The sequence below is a fragment of the Cheilinus undulatus genome, linkage group 18 (genome assembly GCF_018320785.1).
Source record: "Cheilinus undulatus linkage group 18, ASM1832078v1, whole genome shotgun sequence".
Classification (NCBI taxonomy): domain Eukaryota; kingdom Metazoa; phylum Chordata; class Actinopteri; order Labriformes; family Labridae; genus Cheilinus; species Cheilinus undulatus.
The window spans coordinates 36,571,885-36,593,066 of record NC_054882.1 but is presented as its reverse complement, the minus strand read 5'-3'; the positions used below and the strand labels follow the sequence as shown (position 1 = coordinate 36,593,066).

General features: G+C 38.2%; 1 protein-coding gene across 1 annotated transcript in view; it reads right to left on the bottom strand.

Annotated features, from left to right (window-relative positions):
• Positions 1-296: 296 nt before the first annotated feature.
• Positions 297-21,182, bottom strand: part of LOC121526753 (serine palmitoyltransferase 2-like) — a 34,561-nt gene continuing 13,675 nt past the window's right edge. The window contains exons 5-12 of the mRNA XM_041813465.1: positions 19,993-20,117; positions 18,345-18,438; positions 17,265-17,370; positions 13,316-13,535; positions 12,656-12,782; positions 9,353-9,488; positions 7,502-7,631; positions 297-1,973 (exon numbers count right to left, since the gene is read on the bottom strand). Of these exons, the coding sequence (XP_041669399.1) occupies positions 1,854-1,973; positions 7,502-7,631; positions 9,353-9,488; positions 12,656-12,782; positions 13,316-13,535; positions 17,265-17,370; positions 18,345-18,438; positions 19,993-20,117 (1,058 nt within the window). The 3' untranslated portion in view covers positions 297-1,853. The remainder of the gene's footprint in view (positions 1,974-7,501; positions 7,632-9,352; positions 9,489-12,655; positions 12,783-13,315; positions 13,536-17,264; positions 17,371-18,344; positions 18,439-19,992; positions 20,118-21,182) is intronic.

The following is a 21,182-nucleotide window of genomic DNA, read 5'->3' as shown; positions in this document are numbered from 1 at the left end:
TGCTCTGAATCAGCCACAAATTTCTTCACAGTACGATAATCAGTTTCAGCTTTCCTAAAATATCTAATGTTTGTCCAAGGCATTACACTATTTGATACTTTTCAGCAGCAGCGATCCTTTTTCATTCCCATATTGCTGAAACCTGTGGCCTGCTTAATAATGTGGAACATCCTTCTTAAGTAGTTTTTTTTTAATTGGGCTCACCTGGCAAACTAATGATAACAGGTGTCTTAGATTGATTTCAGTGATCCAAAGAGCCCTGAGACACAATACCATCCATGAGTTTCATTGAATAACAAAAACTTGAATGTTTATGACCCTAAAATCCAATTTGCATAATAACTTGGAACGCAGTGTAGTTCCTGTAAAATGTTAAAACTGCACAGTAAGTTTGTCAAGAAAATGATGGCAACAAGAAACATGACAGCAGTGGCAAACACAGTTCAAAATGTTACAAAAAGTTATGGTTTGAATTTGTATTGCAAGATTTAGAACACATAATTTTTCTTTTTAACAGCATTATAATTCTGAATCAAAAGCTGCTTTTACAAGTCACAAGTTTAAAACATGGCAGTACAATCTGTAAAACTAATCATAGTGCAGGGCTTTTTGACATGCTCATATACTATCATTTATTTGGCAGAGTGTCTTGGTGATAACTAAGGCAGATGCATTTCTCAAGTAATAAAAAGTAATTTCATGTTTTTTTTTCTGACTTGGCTTTTTATAAAACAATGAAGCCAACCAGTTAAGACATTTTTGTGAATATGCTATCTGCAAATTTTTTTAAATGTAAAAAAATAAAAATTGATACCACTATTATTGGCTGTTGATATCGCTCTTCTAGTTTAATAGAGCAGATAATTCAGCCAGCTTAACCTAGAAGCCATGACAGACAAAGAACAAAATGAAAGAATGATAATACAACATAAAACAGTGCAGTGATAAAAAGTGAATGTGTTGCCTTTGTAACGAACCTTTGTGAAGGTAACACTTTAAGTGCACTATGCCATTCACCTCATTTACAGACTAATGAAAACAACTGCATGAAGGAGGCCATCTTACTCCTCACAGTCATTTTTAACGATGAGAACAACAGCAGAAAAAAACGGAATGACAAAAAGGTGGTGTGATGAAAATTCTGGTTATTTTCGAAAATGTAAAGACAGGATTAATGAATATTTAAACCTTTACTTGTCTGCAGCAGAACTTTGTAAACTTGCTTATCTTTTTTTTAAGAACCATAAAAAAAGAATAAAATGGACCAAGGGCAGATAGGGGTTCAAGTCCTTATCAATTTGTTTGATATTTAATGATAGGCTATCAGGTGACATTCATATTGGGGCCTTGAGCTATGATTACTTATCTGTATGCTAACTGGAAACTGAAGTTGAACTTCAGTCATGTTAAAAGTTTTTTTAATTTGTCACTTTAAGAATAATAAAAAAAAAAAAAAACAGCAGCTTGCAATTTGAGAGACACTTGGAAAGTCGACATTCATCCATTTGTTCAGTAACATATCCACAAATGTAACAGGAAAAATCACCAAGCACTGCAGAGTACAGAGTACAACTTTTTTTCTTTTAAACTTAAAAAAGTAAAAATAAAAGTAAAGTGTACACAGGAGAAAGCAGATTTGCAGTTTTTCAGCATGGTCATTTCAGTTTCGCACTTCAGTAAGGCAAATTAGACACATTTTTTAGCATGTTCTTCTGTCGGGGGGGGTAATATAATGGCAAGCTGGTGACAAGACCACCTGTGAATATCTTTGTCCTTGTGGAAGACTTGTGACCCACGAAGCATTCTGTCTTTTCTTAGGTTGTTCTGCTTCGTGCCACTTCGGGAGTGTTTCCTCAGTCGTCAATGTCGTCATACACATTATCATCAAAGGGCCGCACCAAAGACGGTTGTATTCTGTGACGGGAATACTTGAGCTGAAGAAGGTCTCCTACCTCACTGATGACACTCAGCGCCTGTGGAGACATTTATACCATGAAAAAAGCTGTCAGCATGAATGTCAATATGTGACATGAGCAAATGTTAAAGCCGCACTGAGCACACCTGTCTTAAAAGATTAAATCTCAAACATGGGCCAAAACGGAAACACCACCAACTCTGATGCCCCAGATGGACCCAGACTTTTCAGTTTTTAAATTCTTTTATTTATGTGTCATCAGTCTGCCTGGAGGCAATGCATTTATACAGATATGTTATCTAAACAGAAGCCAGTACACATTCTGGTTTAAACTTTAGAATAAATATCTCAAGAGAGTATGATTTTTAAAAAATATCAACCTTTCAACAACTTTAGGGTGACTAAATAAAGTTGACAAAGCGACGTTGACAATGTGTTGGTGCCTGATAGAGAGGCATTTAAGTCACATGGCAGAATCTTTATGAATCTACACATATGACAAGGTTGTTTGGTTTTGCAACAGCTAGATCAAGGTTGCTTTTTCAAAAACACAAAAAGATTGTGGTAAGAGCAGTTCATGTCTTTATAGTAAATGGACTTGAGCTTGTATAGAACTTTTCTAATCCTCTGACTACTCTAGGCACTTTTACAACGCAGGTCACACCGACAGTTCCCTCTTAAAGTATTGGAACCATGGGAGCAATTCCTTTATTTTAGTTGTAGACTGAGAACACTTGGGTTTGACACAAAAAGATGAATTTGAGACAATAGATAAACATTTCAGATTTCATTTCCAAGTATTTATGTCTGGATATGATATACAACTTAGGAGATAGCTTTATTTGTAACTGAACACCAGTTTTTTAGTTGAGCGTAGTATTGGAACAAAGAGACTTAAAATAGCTTTAAGTGAAAAAGACTTAATATTTATTTGGAAATCCTTTCCTTGCAGTAACTGCATCAAGTCCAGGACCCACTGAAATCACCAGACTTCTTTTGTGATGTTTTTCCAGGCTCTCACTGAAACCTCTGTCAGATATTTTTCGTTTTTTTTTTTTTTTTTTTCGGTGTTCCTTCCTTCAGTCTCCTCTTTAGCAGCTAAAATGCATGCTCTAGTGGGCTCAAGTCTGGAGACTGACTTGGCCAGTCTAAAACCTTCCACTTCTTGCCCCTGATGAACCCCTTTGTTGTTTTGGCAGTGTGTTTTGGGTCATTATCTTGCTGCATGATGAAGGATCTCCCAATCAGTTTGGTAAAACCTTCTTTAAATTGGCAGACAAAATGTTTCTGTAGACTTCTGAGTTTGTGTTGCTGCTACCATCATGTGTTCCATCATCAATGAAGATTAATGAGCCCATCCCAGAAGAAGCCATGCAAGCCCAAGCCATGACATTACCTCTACTGTGCTTCACAGATGAGCTTGAGTGTTTGGGATCAGGAACAGATCCTTCCAAACACTAGTCTTTCCATCACTTTAGTAAAGGTTAATATTTGTCTGATCAGTCCATAAAACTTTGTCCCAGAATGTTTGAGGTCGGTCTCTGGACTTTTTGGCAAATTCCAGCCTGCCCTTCCTGTTCTTCTTGCTAATGAGTGGTTAGCATCATCTAGTGTAGCCTCAAACCCAAATCTGAAACTGAGTGTAGACATTCAACACTATTTATCGTTTTAATAATCAATGTAACAGGACACACCTAGGCAACAAAACACACCTGTCAGCCACATGTTCCAATACTTTTGCTCACATGAAAAATGGGTGGGTTCAAACAAATAAAGATATCTCAAAGTTTTGTATCAGATCAAGATGTAAACGCCTGGAAATAAAAGCTGAAATGTGAATCTCTTGTCTCATATTCATCTTTTGAGCCCAAACCAAAAAGGTTTTTAGTCTGCAGCAAAAAAAAAAGGAATTGGGCCCACGGTTCCAATACTTTTGGAGGGGAGTGTACTGCATAGCCAGGGGAAAGGCTGCAAGTCAAAGTGCTGAAGCCATTTTTAAGGAAGCTTAAGGCCCACCTCAGCTCCACCTCTGTCTGTTACTAGATTGACCAAAAGCTAGTTTGATAGAGCATTTTCAATATGGTAGCGATCACCCCAGATTGGCTTAAAGTGACTCAGACTTTGTCCTATTCAGTTCATGTTTTGACTCCTAAACTACTTATCGAAATGGTGTGTATATCAGCTTTTACCAGATCATGCTGTGTCTTTGTTTTGAGGCACTTAATGCAGATAAAACAAAAGCAGAGATGAGTACATGTGATAGCCCCAATCCAATTGTAGACTTCTGTTGCATTGACCGTAAATGATATCATCTGTACATTTTAGCTCTAAAGTACCTCAACCAGAGCGGTCTAAATGCATTTTCAGTTTTTCTGAGAACTGTGATTTGCCTTAGGATTCATGGTTTGGATATTAATCTGGTTGATGAAATAAAAGGTCCTTAGAAGGACAAGAATTTTGTGTGGGTGTGTTGAATTAGAAGGCAGAAGTGCAAAACAGTAGATAAAAGAAACACAAACTCGACATGACACATCAAAGTGAGATAGAATGATACAGAGAGGATGGCTAACAAAAACAGATTTTAAAATGAACACAGATAAAAGCACTACAGCATTTCAATACTCCCACTCCCTGTCTTTACTAGATTTGACTTTAGTGTTTTTGAAGAGCTCAACTACAGCAGGAGTGCATGAAGGCCCTGATAAAGCCTAGAGAAACAGTGTTCATTTCAGCCAGATGAGGACATTCCTTTTAGAGGGGAGAAAGTTCAACATCTTTAAGAAATCTGACATCTGTTCAGGTTAAACGGGGTAAGGCTATAGAGTTTGATTATATAAGTTGAAGACCAGACAGGCCTGCAGTGAGTTCAGTATCGTAGAAGTAGAGACCCTTGTTTGAGGTGAGTGGGCGACTTTCTAATTTGTTGCCAAAAACACTAAAAACTGAACAAACTGAACAGTCTGCAGTTATACAGAGCAATACAATGAAGACAGAGGATTGTAGAGCGCGGGCTGAACTCTATACAATTGAAATTATGTGAACATTTTGTTTGTACTCAGCAGAGTGATCCAGCCTAATTTTTTGTATTGAGTTACTTAAATTTTACTTATCTTTAAATTCTGCTTGGATCAGAGCAACAGACCTGTCTGTTAGTGGCATCAATTGTTTCAGACTTTCAGGCTTGCATGTAACAGAAAGTCATCAAACAAACTTGGATCCATAGTGTTTTAATTATTTCATAACCTAAATCCTGTAGTGTAAGTCATTACTTTAGTATGCATGGCCTTCAGGGAATACCAGCATTTACATCCTTGTTTTTTTAGGCTTGGCATACATTAAAGTTCAAGCGAATTCTACAAACGCTCATGAGTGGATGTAAGCTCACAGTGTGAGAAAAACCAATGCTTACTATTGATGTGCCAACACTTTATGATTCAACGGTGGGGCACAATCCAAGTGTTCACTTTTTATTAGTTATTTTAAGAAATACCGTGTTAAATAGTGATGCACCGATTGTTAAAATCATGCTGATACCATCGTTCAAAATAACAGTTTTGCAGATAAAGTTTTCAGAAACTGTTAAAACTTGTCTTAATTTTGTGATTAACTTCTACATCAAGGCTGGAGACCAAAATTACTTCTAATTGTTAAATAACAATATAATCCTAGCCTTTTTCACCTTAGAGGGGACAAATTCAAGTGTAGAAAACTTTCACTTCAACTCATTTCACAAAGAACGATTTTAAAACAGAAAGTAACTGCAACTACCGCCATTTGAGCTCACAGATGCTGACCAACAGTTTGCACAGAGGCAATCAGGAAACAAAGTCCTCAAGTTGTGTAATCAGCCTCTGGCTCTACTCTACAGTGTGAGTGTGTGTGGCTGTATGACCAAAATATCAAACATTTGATGTTGAACTTGAAAGTGAAAATTGCCCAGTTGGGAAATAAAAAAAGGGGGTTTAAAACAGGTAGGGTTATGACATAAACAGATCAAACTAATTACAAAGAAGTTGGGGTGTTGTGTAAAAGGTAAATAAAAACAAACAGTGATTTGCAAATCCCATAAACCCAAAAATATAATCATAATAGAACATAAGCAACATATCTGTGTTGAAACTGAGAAATTTTACCATTTCATGAAAAGTATTAGCCCAGTTTGAATTTGATGGCAGCAACACATCTAAAAAAATGCAGGTACAGGACCATATTTACTATTGTGTAGCATCCCCTCTTCTTTAGCAGTATACAAATGGCTGGGAATAGAGGACACCAGTTGCTTAATTTCCTGGAAGAGGAATATTGTCCCATTCTTGTCTGATGTAGGAGTCTAGGTGCTCAACAGTTCTGTGTCATCTTTGCCAGATTTTCTGTGTTTTGATGTGCCAAATGCTTTTTATTGGTGAAAGGTCTTGATGGCAGGCAGGCCAGTTTAGCATCCAGACTCATCTACTGTGAAGCCATGTCGCTGTGATGGATGTGGTATGTGGCTTAGCATTGTCTTGCAGACATATGAAAAGCCTTTCCTGAAAGAGACGTTGTCTGGATGAAAGCATGTGTTGCTCTAAACTCTCTAGCACTGGCAGTGCCTTTTTTAGATTTTTAAGTAGCCAATGACATCGGCACTGACGCAACCCTATACCATTAGAGATGCAGACTTCTGAAATGTTAAAAGTTAACTGGTAACACACTGGACTGCCACTCTTCTCCTTAGTCCACAGGACATGATTTCCATGGTTTCCAAAGTGAATTTCAAATTTTGATTCATCTGACCACAGACGAGTTTTCCATTTAGCCTCAGTCAATTTTATATGAGCTTGGCCCAGAGAAGACTAAGGCATTGCATGATACAGCTGTAAGCTGCATTTGTGGATGGTCTGGCCAACTGTTTTGACAGACAATGATTTCTGGAAGTGTTCCTGCAGCAATCTCCTGTACAGAAACATAATGCAGTTTTTAATGCAATGCTTCCTGAGGGCCTAAAGATTACAAGCATCCAATATTTGCCTTTGGCTTCATCCCTTGCACACACTCCTAAATCCTAAATAAATTTTGATGATAGTATGTACTGTAGATGGGGGGAATTCAAAGTCTTTGCAAATTTACATCGAGGAATATTTTTGTGAAGTACCAGATATTTAAAACGTTGTTTTTCACAGATTGGTGAACATCTGCCATCTTTACTTCTAAGAAACTCTGCCTCTCTCCAGCTGTTTTTCCTCGGTGCGGTGTACTTATCCACCCTCTTGTTGCCCTGCTCTTGCTGTTTTTGAGATAGGCCACTGCAATCAAATTCAAAATTAGCCAACATATTTTATGAAATATTAAAATGTCTCAGTTTCAACATCTGAAATGTTGTTTATGTTCTATTTTGAATATAATATGGGTTCTTAGATTTATAAGCCATTTATTTACATTTACAGTGCACCAACTTTTCAGGAGTTGTATATAACCAGAAAGTTTGAAAGGTTGTGTGTCTGTTTTTAGGCCATTAACTATGTTTGTCTTCTCACTTTGCCAAAAGACCAAAAAGGATTTTCTCTGCGATTGAAAAGTATGCTCCTGAGTGCTAAAGCAGTTACTTACCCTGTCAAGCATGTCTTTTGTGTGTGCGGCTGAGATGCAGAAACGGGCACGAGATTCAATGATGGGAGTGGCAGGGAAACCGACTACTACCACCCCAATGTTCCTCTTCAGCATCTCCCTGCCAAAAGCTCTGAAAGGACCGGCACAAGGAGACAGGAATTACATCAGGACAATTACTTCTGTCTAACGGCATTATTAATGTATAGACCTTTCTCTGTATGGAGGTATAGATCTGTATAATGAGGAAGGCTAATTTGAGGTGGGGGTGGCAGCTACTGAAAAGGAGAAGACTAGATTTTAAAGTTTTCAATTGATTTAAGGTCTCTGTGGAACTTCAGTGATGAATATTGTATAATTGTATAATTTTAGAGAAGCAGACAACATGAAATAAAATATTTATCATATTATAAGGACATAGAGCTGGGAGATTAATCAGTTCCATTGGCAAACTCATTTATGGCTGAAAATGTTAAAAACTTTAGTACAACACCAACAATTCCCATAACTCCACCCATTCAGAGCACTGCAAGAGTTAGCTTAAAACGTGGAAAAAATGTAAAAATTGTGACAGTAAAATAAAAGGAGTTCCCTGCTCTCTAACCTGTGCTGCTCAGTTGTAATTAACCAAGAAAATGCAAACTAACATTGTCTCAGGAGCAGGCTTTTAGCCTTTTTCTGATTGGGTAAGTGAAGGAGGTTGCAGGCTGCCACTTTATTGTAATATAGACTCATTATTTTTCAAAGGAAGACATTTTTGCTCACATCACCAGAAAAATCAACTATAAAGAACTGTGGCAAAAAATCCTGTCAGTGCTTTAAAATAATAATAATAATAATAAAAATCAAGTCAAGAAGTTACCTAGAATGTTCAGTCTACTTTTTTAATTACGGTAAACACTTTCTAATACATTGATCAAAATTTTCATATAAAAAATTACCTGAACTTTCAAGACCACCTGGCTAACTGTCCTTTCTGCTTTTTTTTCTGGTCTGACCTGCTGATACAGATTTTGAATGATACAAATTTTCTTTCTTTAAAAAAGAGTTATTGTCTGCAAAATTACTGATTACAAATTATTACCATTATTAGTCACTGATTAAGCTCACCCTCTGGAAAGATTTAAAATAAACAATAAACACTCCAATTATCCCTGTGAAGGAAAAATCAGAAATTTGTGTCTGAACACACTACATATTTTCAAATAAAATTGCCATAAACATGTAAACGGGCCGAGAAATATGAGTGACTGAATTTTATTACGAAGTTTTTGAACATTTCAGAGGCCAGGGTTTGTTTGGGCAGGGTTAAATGTGTGACATGGTCTTAGGGGATTATTCCACCCCCTAAAGCTACAAAGTTTAAAGGCGCTGAGCAGATTATCTTAAAAGTCTGTCATCTGCCCATGTCTATACCTTCAATGAAAATTAGCAGCCAGTGAATTGCTGCATTTGTTCAGTGTGGGGTGAATCTGTCCAACTAATCAGTCACAGTGACCAGCAGGTTGTTAAAAGCATTGTAACTGGGATTTTTTGACAGAAAAATGATGTAAATTTTATCCCAAACTGCTGCCTCTCCCACTCAGAACTAACATATTAACCTGCTGAAGATGAGTTTGAACCATTACCTTGCTTTTCTCAAGTCCTGGGTGATTAAAGGAATCAAGATTTAAAAAATATTATTATTTTATTTTTAATCATCGTTTTAATCAAGATTAAACAAAGAAACCTGGGGCAATGCCAAGTTGCCCTGATAGTTCATCCGGCCTAGTATAATTTGCTTTAAACAGAAAATGTAATCTAGTATGGTAATCTGATCTGCTGGACAGTAAACACTATACAGTGAAGGCTCACCCTATCTTCGCAGGCATGTAAAGCATCATGGGTACTACAGGTGAGTCCTCATTCCCATAGATTATAAATCCCATTTCTCGAAGCCTCTTGCGAAAGTAGACTGTGTTCTCTGCCAGCTGTTGTACACGCTTACTGCCTGGAGACAAGAAAATATTTTTAAAGATAAGATTTACCAGGAAATGCAATAAATCATGAAATTTTCTCAGTCAAATATTACAAAGATTATAAAGTGTTTAAATTGATGAATTACAAGATTAAGTAGTAATTCTATACAGTACAGTAAACTAAAATTAAAACTTTGGTCATATTAAGTACAATCCAAAATAAAGTTCAGGAAAAATATAGACTCAAATAACAGTGAATAACACAAAGACTTAACTCCTTTTGAGACATTTTTTTCCAGCTACAAAACAATAAAAGATCTCAAGCTCCTGCAGACACATGATGATGAGTCTTTGGGTAAAACATTTACCCTCTGATGGCTCTGGCTGCTCTGTCAGTGGTGGGTTAAAATGTGTTGATATGTATAAGGGGATAAGTTAATATTTATGACTCTCAATAGCAGTCTTTTGGATTAAAGATGTTCCAGACTAAGGACTTTCTTAGTCAAACTGACTGATCAGATATTGCAACAAAAGTCATAAAAAACATAATAAACTGTTGGTTTTCTAGACTTGAAGTTAACTTCGTCTATCCTTTTTTAACTCATCAAGCCTGCATTATGGTGACTTTATCACAATATTGCAATTACAGATGATTGCCAGTGAGACTGGCAATCGAATGAGGATCTTCGAGGTCAAATATGAAACCATTTGGGGTCAGTACCATTCAAGATATAATTGTTTGTCTGAACCATAAAGGTTCATTGTAATAAAATATTTAAATATGAAATAATACAGTTTGAGCCAACAGATATAAAAATCCTTTAATGGATCCTGGTTGAGGAATCACTCTTGAATGACTTCTGTGATAATGACTTTCCCAAAAATGTGATTATGTACTGACACCTAGTGGTGACCAAGGAAACTGTTAAATTCAAACAAACCTTAGGTAAGTAAGTTGCATATTTTTCAGTCCAATTCTTTCTTAGTTTTTTTTTTTATCAAATTATTCATGTTCATTTTTTATCGAGAGACTTTGTATTTGTCAATTGCTTAATAATCTAAGGGCTTACATATTTGACCTTGTCATTAGCAGCTTTTCTATCAAAGACATGTCGAATAAACTCAGCAAGGTTTTCAGAGCACTGTTTGAACTGGAAGGCCACTTAGATGTGGGGAACTTCAGTAGCTGACTTATTTTTCTCTGTAGTTTTTTTAAAGGGTACATTCAAGGGCTCCTAGTGGTGTTTAGGACAAAAGAACAAGGGTTGTGTTTTTTCTCCAGCAAAAACATACAAACAGATGTCCATTCAGTATCTTTGTCCTTGTAAAGTATCTTTAATATTTGTGAAGAACAGACAAGGAGTCTACCATTAAGACTCTCCTTCAGAAGTGGAAGGACACATTTCTTTTTTACCCATGAGGAAAGAGTACAATTGAGAACCAGTTTTATATTGTTTAGAAACAATACTGGGCATTAAAACCAAGTATTTTAAAAAAGATAGGAAATTGTCACACACTCAAACATTTAAGGGGGATTTCATTATATCTGAGTACTATTTCCAAGCCTAAAGGGGCCTGAGGAGTTACCTTGTAAACAAAGGTTACTACTTTTATTATCCATGCACAATAATTATTAATACATTGGGTGCATCTGCATTGTCAAGTTAGCTGAATGTATTAATCTTTTAACAAAAAGTTCCAGGGTCTAATTTTGGAACAATGTGAAACTTGCTTCATTCACAACTATGCCGCGTTCCAGATTATTATGCAAATTATATTTTTCTCTGATTTTCCTAGTGGATGCAAATGACAGTCAGTATGATTCTCAAGTCATCAACTGTTAGAGCATGATTTAAATTTTATTGAACAAACCTCCCAATGATTTTTTTTTTTTTACATAGAAAAATTCAAAATACACTGTTCCACATTATTATGCACAAAAGAGTTTCAAAACATTTTATAGGTTGTAAAGAACTGAAAATGGTCATTTGTTGAATTTGAAGCATTAGGAGGTCATATTTACTGAAATCAAAAGCTATTTCAATCAAAAACATCTTAATAGGCCAAGTTCCATGTTAACATAGGACCCCTTCTTTGATATCACCTTCACAATTCTTGCATCATTGAACTTGTGAGTTTTTGGAGAGTTTCTGCTTGAATTTCTTTGCAGGATGTCAGAATATCCTCCCTGAGCTGCTGTTTTGATGTGAACTGCCTCCCACCCTCATAGATCTTTAGCTTGAGGATGCTCCAAAGGTTCTCAATAGGGTTGAGGTCAGGGGAGGATGGGGGTAACACCATGAGTTTCTCTCCTTCCTCCTTTTATGTGCATAGCAGCCAATGACACAGAGGGATTCTTTGCAGCATGAGATGGTACATTGTCATGCATGAAGAAAATGTTTCTGCTTGTGAGCACTGGTTAGGGGTGGCTGAATAGTAGGTTTATGCATGACTGCAAGCCTCTGGAGGATCCTACACCTTAAGGTTGGTGGGACTCCAGCAGCACCAGCAGCTTCAAATACCTGTTTGCTGCTTTGTAATGGCATTTTAGCAGCTGCTTTCTTAATGACGTGAATTTGTCTGGCAGAAACCTTCCTCATTAGGTCTTCATCTGCACGAACCCGTCTGTGCTCTGAATGAGCCAAAAAATTTCTTCACAGTATGATGATCACTCTTAAGTTTTCATGAAATATCTAATGTTTTCATACCTTGTCTAAGGCATTGCACTATTTGAAGCTTTACAGCAGCAGAGATCCTTTTTCTTTCCCATATTGCTGAAAACTGTGGCCTGCTTAATAATGTGGAACGTCCATCTTAAGTAGTTTTTCTTTAATTGGGCTCACCTGGCAACCTCATTATCACAGGTGTCTGAGATTGATTTCAGTGATCCAAAGAGCCCTGAGACACAATACCATCCATGAGTTTAATTGAAAAGAATACTTAAATCCAATTTGCATAATAATTTGGAACGCGGTGTACATTTATTTCATAGCAGGAATTCAGAAATCTACCAGCTTTAGATCAGCTATACTGGAGTAAAGTTACTTGTAGGGAAGATGAGAAATATTAACTCTGTGCACATTCAAGGATGTGCATTGAAAATTAAAAACATGAATCCAATTGTGGTTTACCGAGGCACTCATTCATTTTGTCATTCTTTCGTTCATTTGTGCAATGTGCATATTGTTGCACCACTCACCTATTGTTGTGCCGTCCTCTCCCATAATGCACTTCATAGAAGTGATGATTTGCTCCACCACAGGAGGAGACATGGAGGCCGCATAAACTGCACTGTGGGAATGGGAGTGCAGGTACTCAATAAGCTCCTAGCAGATACACAGGAGAAGTCAGTATGCATGAAAAGCTCAAATCACACTGCAGTCTCTGCCACCATGCATCCAAAGTATCTGGAACTCTGTGGAATCCATGACTTACATGGCTTAATTAAACACAAGATTTCTTTGAGGCTTGCCTTTAGCTTTTATAAGCTGCTTTCATAACAATGGTGTATCATGAAACTGGGCTAATATGCCAGGAATGCAGCCCACACCATCTGCGAGGCTGTACGTCTACATAGCTGAGATGACAGGTGAGCTTTTGTCAAGTTTAAGTCTGAGTCACTTTCTAATGTAAGCCCTGATCTTGAAAATTGCTTTCAAGTAGTCCTGATTAGGTTGTTGCTTATTATTGTTTAGTAATCAAGTAGAAACACTACTGAACTGTGGCAAAAATGTGTAGTTATCTCATCCTACCCACCTGTGTTCTTTCATTTGAGTCTTTGATAACTATTTCATCCATCTCTAACTCCTTTAAAATAAACAAAATTTCAGACAAAAAATATAGAATTTAGCATCCCCACCTTTTTCCCTGCGATGTATCCCCCTGCAGCGCCAAAGCTCTTGGTAAATGTGCCCATCATGACATCTACATCACAGGGGTCTAGACCAAAGTAATCGACCACACCTCTCCCTCTTGGCCCCAGGGCCCCTATGCTGTGTGCCTCGTCAAGGTAAAGGTAGGCCTGGTAGCGCTTCTTTAGGGCAATCACTTCTGGAAGGCGCACAATACTGCCTTCCATGCTGAATTACGGGAATGGAGAGTAGAAGATGACAACAAAGGAAATTCTTTGTTAAAATTAAATGGATATCAGAATCTCATGTTGTGGTATCTAAGGGTGTACTCACTCCATGCCAAGCACACTTGGTCCCCCAAGGTTGTCTGACTAGTGTAAGTGTTCCTACTGTGCCCAGGCACCGTGAACAATGTTGGCCCTGGCACAAATTGAAAAGGTGGGCTTCAACACAATGCAATTCATGTGCACGAGCACGAATGTGAGTGTGGACGTGCTGTTTAAGCGATACATCAGTTGCTCTTGACAATCTTTTCAAACAATGGCCGTATCTGATCAAAATGACTGTAAATAAGCAACAAAGTGAGCAAGTCACAATCCTGTGTCTGTGTATTTCTCCATTGTGCCAATTCTGTGGGAGCATGCATCTTGTAAACTGCACAATGTGATAATGTATCCCTGCTCAGTCCTGGCTGGGCCTGGAGCAATGGGAGTGCAGGCCAGCAGGGTACCAGGGAGGGGGACAAGTGTAGTGTGAGTGCGCCCAAAGATAGCAATAACAATGGAAAATGTCACAGAAAATAACAGAAAAGTTCAAAAGTGATGCATCTAGAAGATGCAACTTTATCAAACATCCTGTAGCAGTGAGTCAGGTTGTATCAAGTACACCATTAAACTTGCTCACAGTGCACATCTCTGTCAACCAGCAACCCCGCTCCAGGAGCGGCGGCACCACTGAATGTAAACACATCAATGAAAGAGTAAGCGCTACCCCTGGAAGTCTGTTTCTGTGTTTGTCTGAGACATCTATTAACATATGCTTTACTGCTAACAAAACTAACACTGAGTGCTAGATTTGTAAACTCAGAGCATAAACCTGCATATAGTAGTGTAAATATAGTGTTTACATGCAAAAACTGTTTCTGCAATAACATTAGAAAGTGGTCATACTGAAACAAGAAGGGAAAAGTGTTCTAATACTCTTTCTGCACTGATGACACCAAACCAACACTGGGGGGAAAGAAAAACTATCTAGTTTTCTGCATTAATTGGTCATCAAATATGATCTGATCTGCATTTGAGTCACAAATATAGACAAACACAATGTGCTTCAACTAATACCACACAAATAATTATAATATTCTTCATTGAAAACAGCCGTTAATAGTATAGTGCTGGTGGAAAAAGTAAGTGAACCCTAGATTCAGCATTAACCTCAACCAAAGCCGTGTTTCCATCAGGGGGTCTGGTTTGATTCATAATGGTTTGGTACGCTAAACCCCAAAATAGTTTGCGTTTCCTCTGACACCTGTGCCCTCACTTGGTGGGCGGGCTGTAAAGGCTATGAATGTGAAGTCCCATGCAGCGTGGGTCAACTGGTCAACTGGCAGAGTTATAGAAAGGATGAGTGACAGAAATCGCTAGGGAATAAGAATTAAACAGCTTTACTTTAGCTGAAAGTGCTCTTAAAAAAAAGAAATGCATCTTAATTATGTTAACAGCTGTCAGTAAAGTTCCTCAGCTGATGGAATACGTGTACAGAGACATTTTGCGTTGTAACTGTGTGTTAATACGTGAATATGTCTAGTCTATAACAGTTTATACGATGAAAGATAAAAATCTAGGGCTGTACTGTGAGGATTCGCCACATTAAAAATAAGGCAAAAGTTTAGCTGGTGTTAAAATCAAACTAGATTAAATCAGAAATCCTGGGTGTGCTGATCTCGTTTTAAAATAGGCCGCAGCCCGAAGTTTTACAAACACATCCAACGACCACAGAGCGATGTTTTCACAGGTTACCTAAAGTAAGAATTAGATTAATAACTAGTTACAGCACATACAATCAACTGTTCTACGCCTTGGTATTCACAAAACTTCAGCATTAATTTAGTTTCACATCCATCGCGGATAGACCAGGCTGATGTTAGCCTCGGGCTCTGCTTTGTGTTCTTAAAATCAGGTCGAGAGAAACTTGATTTGTGGCCAGATGTCAACATCCACAGATTAGGACACAGTTTGGATCTCTGCTGAGTCCAAATATCCCCGATTTAAGCAGATATTAGTAAATTTTTCTCCCGTTTTCACCCGCTCCTCTTCTGTGTTCTGTGTTTTGCAGCAGCAAAAGCAGGTGAGTAGCTGTGTCACACGCTGACGTGACGTCAGTACAACCCCCTATTGTTGTGTGTGTAGCTCCACCTTTTTGGTACGGATAGGTAAGACTGGTACCCCTACGGAAGGATGCTAAAAAGTGGGACCGTACGGGTCGGTTTTGTGGGACCCCTTCCAACTTTTGCTCTATTGAAACGCCAAAAAAATGTGTGCCGTTCCGCACCAAAATGAGCCGCATAGCTTGGTGGAAATGACCTATTAGTGAACCCTAGATTTAATACCTGGTTGAACCTCCTTTGGCAGCAGTAACCTCAACCAAATTTTTCTGGTAGCTGCTGATCAGACCTGCACAACATTCAGGAAGAATTCTGGACCATTCTTCTTCAGCTCATCCATATTCTTAGGCTGTCTGGTGTAAACGGCTCTCTTGAGGTCATTTTGCACCATCTTTGTTGGATTCAGGTCTGGGCTGTGACTGGGCCACTCCACAAGATGGATTTTCTTTTTTTGAAGCCATGCTGTAGTAGATTGACTTAGCGTCACTGTCCTGCTGCACCACCCAAATTCTTCTGAGCTTCAGCTGGCCGACAGCCACCCAGGCTGTCCTTGATAAACTTGGGAATCAATTTTCACCTCTACAATGGCAAGCGAACCAGGCCCTGAGGCAGTAAAGCAGCCCTAAATCATGATGCACCCTCTGCCGCACTTCACTGTGGGGATGATTTTTTTCATGTTGGTATGCAGTACTCTTTGTACACCATACGTAGTGCAGCATGTTCTTCCCAAACAATCCAACCTTGGTCTCATCACTCCACAAAACACCTTCTCAGTGGAGTGTCAAGGTGCTCCTTGGCAAACTTCAGGCGTGCAGTGATGTTTTTAGGGGAAAGCAGCGGCTTCCTCTGTGTCATCCTGGCATGGACCCCAGGCCTGTTCAATCTTTAGCGTATGGTAGACTCATGAACAAAGATACTGACTTCATCCAATGATTCTTTCAAGCCTTTAGCCTTAACTCCAGGGTTTTTTTTTTTTTTTACCTCTGAGCATTGTGCTTGTGCCCTTAGAGTCAACCTGGCTTGGTGCCCACTTCTAGGGAGAGTAGCCAGGGTACTATATCGTCTCTGTGGACAGTTTGTCAAACTGTGACTGGTGAAGACCTAAAGTCTTTGAAGTGACTTTGTAACCCTTTCCAGTCTTATTCAATTCACCAATTCATGACTGAACGTCCTTTGAGATCTGTTTTTTGTGAGGTATGTTTCACATCAGCAGATGCTTCTTGTGAAGAGCAAACTCAAAAAGTTGTTTTTGAGAGTTTTTGAGTGTTTTTATAAGTCACAATATCTCTGCATCTGGTTTAAATGACTGGACAACAGGATGTATGTTTATTACCAGTGACCTCTTTTTGGAGTCATAAGCCTGAGGGTTCACTTACTTTTCCTAGCAGCGCTGTGAATGTTTAAAAGCTGTGTTCCATTAAGACTTTAAATATTACAACTGTTTGTTTGGTATAAGGTTAAACACATTGTGACTCAGATCACATTTGATGACCAATTAATGAAAGAATAATAGTATTAAACAAATTAAAATGTCTTTTTGTGCAGGTTAAATTTCACTCCTCTGGATTAGCTACCTGTAAATGCCCTCCACCACAATAAGGATCTTCTTCCATGGTCTGTGAGTCCTTGGCTGTCCGTGAACTATGGCTTCTCTCAGCTGTTTCTCAAGGCTCTGCATATCTGACAGGACAATTAAGACATTCAAAATGAGAGTGGTATGACCAGAAGTGTCAGAAAACCATCCTAACTTTTTGTGAGCTGGAAATTCCTCAGAAACAATGAGACTCTTACTTTCATTGTTTCAACATAGCCTTTAACCAAGCTTGGGTAAGGCTAAGGAACTGAGGTTTCAGTAAAGTTTGCCATGTTTTTAGCATGACTCCCATCATAAAAATGACAGTCCTTACTTTAACCCCATTAATAGTAAAATATGAAAAAATAATGTACTAAGCTAGTACAAAAAGAGTAAAATCTAATATCATATTTGATGTGTTTTTGGTTGAAGCTAAAAATGAAATCATTCTAAGCTAAAGAGCTTTGGTTGTTATCCCTTTAGCTTTAGACCTGCTGTTTATAGGTTCATCAATAGCATCAAGTAGCTGATTCTATAACCTTCTCCGCTATAAACTTCTCCAACATGATAACTATATCATAGAAGCTGATGCAGTAGGGTAGTCATCTAAATAAGATAACCACACTCCTAACACATTTATTTTCACTAAAACAATGCTTGTATGTGGGTTTAACTCAAATGAGGATGAGGGTAGTGTAAAAGTACAATCAAACAACAACCAACAACTACATGCAAAAATCCTAAAACAATATATAAATCAAGTATCTCATGTACAATATGCAGAATTCTTTTTCATGGGAATCTTTAATAGCCTGCTCAATATAGGTGTTTTTAAGACTAAAATTAACAGCTTGTTAGCTTTGCCTGTGTAATGATTCTGATGCATATTGAAAGAAATGTAAAAAGACATTAAACATTATGACTCAACAGCATGGAAATGAAAAAGGGACATTCAGAGACAAAAGCAATGACTGGAGATACAGCACTTAAACAAGAGGAACCAACAAAATAAAAGGTTAAAATAAAGAGTAAACTGCCTTATTAATGCAGGTATGAGATATAATTCTTACTGCTGACTTACTGTTGTGTTTGAAGACCCTGATGGTGGACCCAGAGAGTCTGGCTCCCAGGACCAGAGAGGCATGGTTCAGCTCATCACTTAGAATGAGACAGCCCTGCAGGACACCAGACCAACTTTAGTCCAAATGTAAACCTGATGATCTGTGCTTAAAAAATCAGAAGTTCGGCTGGATTGATTGCATTATGAAGGAAGCAATTAAGTGACACAAATGTTTAAAGTGTGCACCTTTTAACCATTATCTTTTCAAACATTTTAAGTAGTGGACTTTTGCTAAGAACGTATACCGAAGTATTAGTGTATCAGTAATTTTCACATTGGTATTTTCTTATTCTGCAGCTTTAAAGTCCATCGCATTTGTCTTAGTATTAGTCAACAGTTACAGCTCTGGTCTCCTTCTTATCTTGTTGCACAAGAAAAAAAGCATAAATTTTTTAATTTGGGGAATTAGAGCTATCTTTTCTTAAACTGAAAGCTGGGTTGTCTGCCTAGGCTCATGAAAACTGGGCGTTTTAGAGGTATGTTGGTTTCACAGCACAAAGGCATCTCAAACAGGCAATAAACTTATGGTCTTTTTCCACCGGCCCGTCTTAGCCCTACTCTATTTGACTCTACTCGGTTTGTGTTGCGTTTCCACGGGCCTGGTACCTCGTACCAGATACTTTTTTAGTACCTGCTCTGCTCTGGTTCCGAGTGAGCTGAGCCGATAGTAAAAGGTGACGTCAACCCACTGTTGGCCACTGATTGGTCAGAGAATGTTGTCACTGAAGAGTCATGAGCACGACGCCCGACACAGGAATCAAACCTATGATTTTTAAAAATGACAACAGGTACGAGGGCTGGTGGGAAAGGTACCCAAACCGAGTCGAGTCGAGTAGAGTAGAGCCGAGTCGAGTCAAGTAGGGCTGGAACTGTGTAGCGCCATTAGAGAACAGAATTCACTGATGTAGGTAGAAGCTCCTGCATATGATGATACAGCAAAATACAGATGCCACTATATGACCTACAAAAGCAGAGAAGGCCATGAGCAACAATAATGTTTTTTCTATTCAAAGCCTTATTGCTGCAAGAGTGTCAGTGTATGATGACATTAACAGCATAATACTGAAAACAGACTGTTTATATCCATCAACCATTAATTCAAAAGGACTGAAAAACAGGATCAGCAGTCACACATTTTCCACTGAGGTGTCGTTCGCTAGTGCAAACCATCTATGTGATAAAGTACCAACCAAAAATCATTAGTAGAGTGTTAAACAGACTGCTTGTTATTTTTCCATTTTATACATGCAGTCAAGCCTTGAGCTGCTGTTTCCTCCTGATATGAGGCGAGACAGTGTTTTTATTTCTCTATGTTTTGGGCGCTACTGGTGGCCTGTGATAGTGTGTTGTTATGAAATAGCTTATCAAGGTTAAATGTGCCTGTGCAAACAAAGTAAATTACACAATTAGCACTAACACTTTACATCAGACCGCCATTGTCAGAGTAACAGTGTGAAAAAAGCCAAACACAGAGAGAAAAGGTCAGAACAGAATATGCTTATTTCGACCAGGAAAAGAAGAGCAATCCAAGAATGTATAGATGAGAAATGCAGCAAGAATAAAGCATCAGAGATCTCTCAAGAACACTTCTTTTTTCTTGAGGTCCTACCTTGCCTGCCAGAGCTGGTATATTCATGGAGTTGGTTGCAAAGCCCATTCCAAAGGCCATAGCTGACTCCACACCAAGGAATTTAGCCACAAGTTTCTCCAACTCCTCATGTCTGTCCAGATTGCCTGAGACACAGAAGATCAACAAAATTACGTAACAATTTGTACTTCAAATATCTGTGCCAACAGAAATCAGTTAGTAAAAGTTAATATAACTGTTTAATTGTTTTGGAAAACGCATGTTGGCTTTCATTTTTGGAATAATGCAAGAGGGTGGATGAAGTCTTTATACCTGTCCATTTAAAAATAGGCTGTAGGATGTGTTAGATTAATAGAGATACTGCTGATGGAAATAATGAAAAAAGAGGGGCTCTAGCCTTGCTTGACTGACCGTTCAAAAAAAGCATACAACAAAGTATGAAAAAGAGGAGCTGCAACTGCTTTTAGGTGCTTTTGGTCAAAATAGTTACTTATCTGAGTCTTGACATTTATGCTAACCTAAGCTAGCCGTAGCTTTGTATTAAGCTCAAAGGCTTGAGAGTGGAGTCAATCTTATTACCTCCGCCAAGGAGGCTATGTGATCGGCAGGGTTTGTTAGTTTGTTTGTTAGTTTGTTAGCAACATAACTCAAAAAGTTATGGACAGATTACAATGAAATTTCCAGGAAATGTCAGAAAAAGCATAAGGAAGAACTGATTAGATTTTGGGAGAGATCTGGATCACCGTCTGGATCTGGGAATTTTTTAAAGGATGCTGCACTATTGGGAGATAGGGCTAATGGAGGAGGTCTGCGCTCAGAGAGCAAACATTTCTATACGGTCCCTCCCTTATTTTTTTATGTAGAGTTAACTTTCAATAGCTGCACTGATAGTTTAATCATATTTTCAGTAGCTTTGGGGATGCTAGGTAGTCTCTTGAATCAAATAGCTTTTCATTTGCTTTCACTTTGTACTGATCAAGTAGTGCAATAGTTTCAAAACCTGGGACCCATTCATGAACTACATTAGGAATTTACCTGGTCTGAAACTGTGAATTTGTATTACTACAGGTGATCTGTCCTATCAATATTTGAGAATATTAAGAAGAGAGTACCTTTTTTTTGTTTGTTTTTCTTCTAACCTTCTTTTTTTCTTCCTCCCATGTGAAGATTTCTCTATGTTATCTGTATGCCAAGGACTCACAGACCATGTA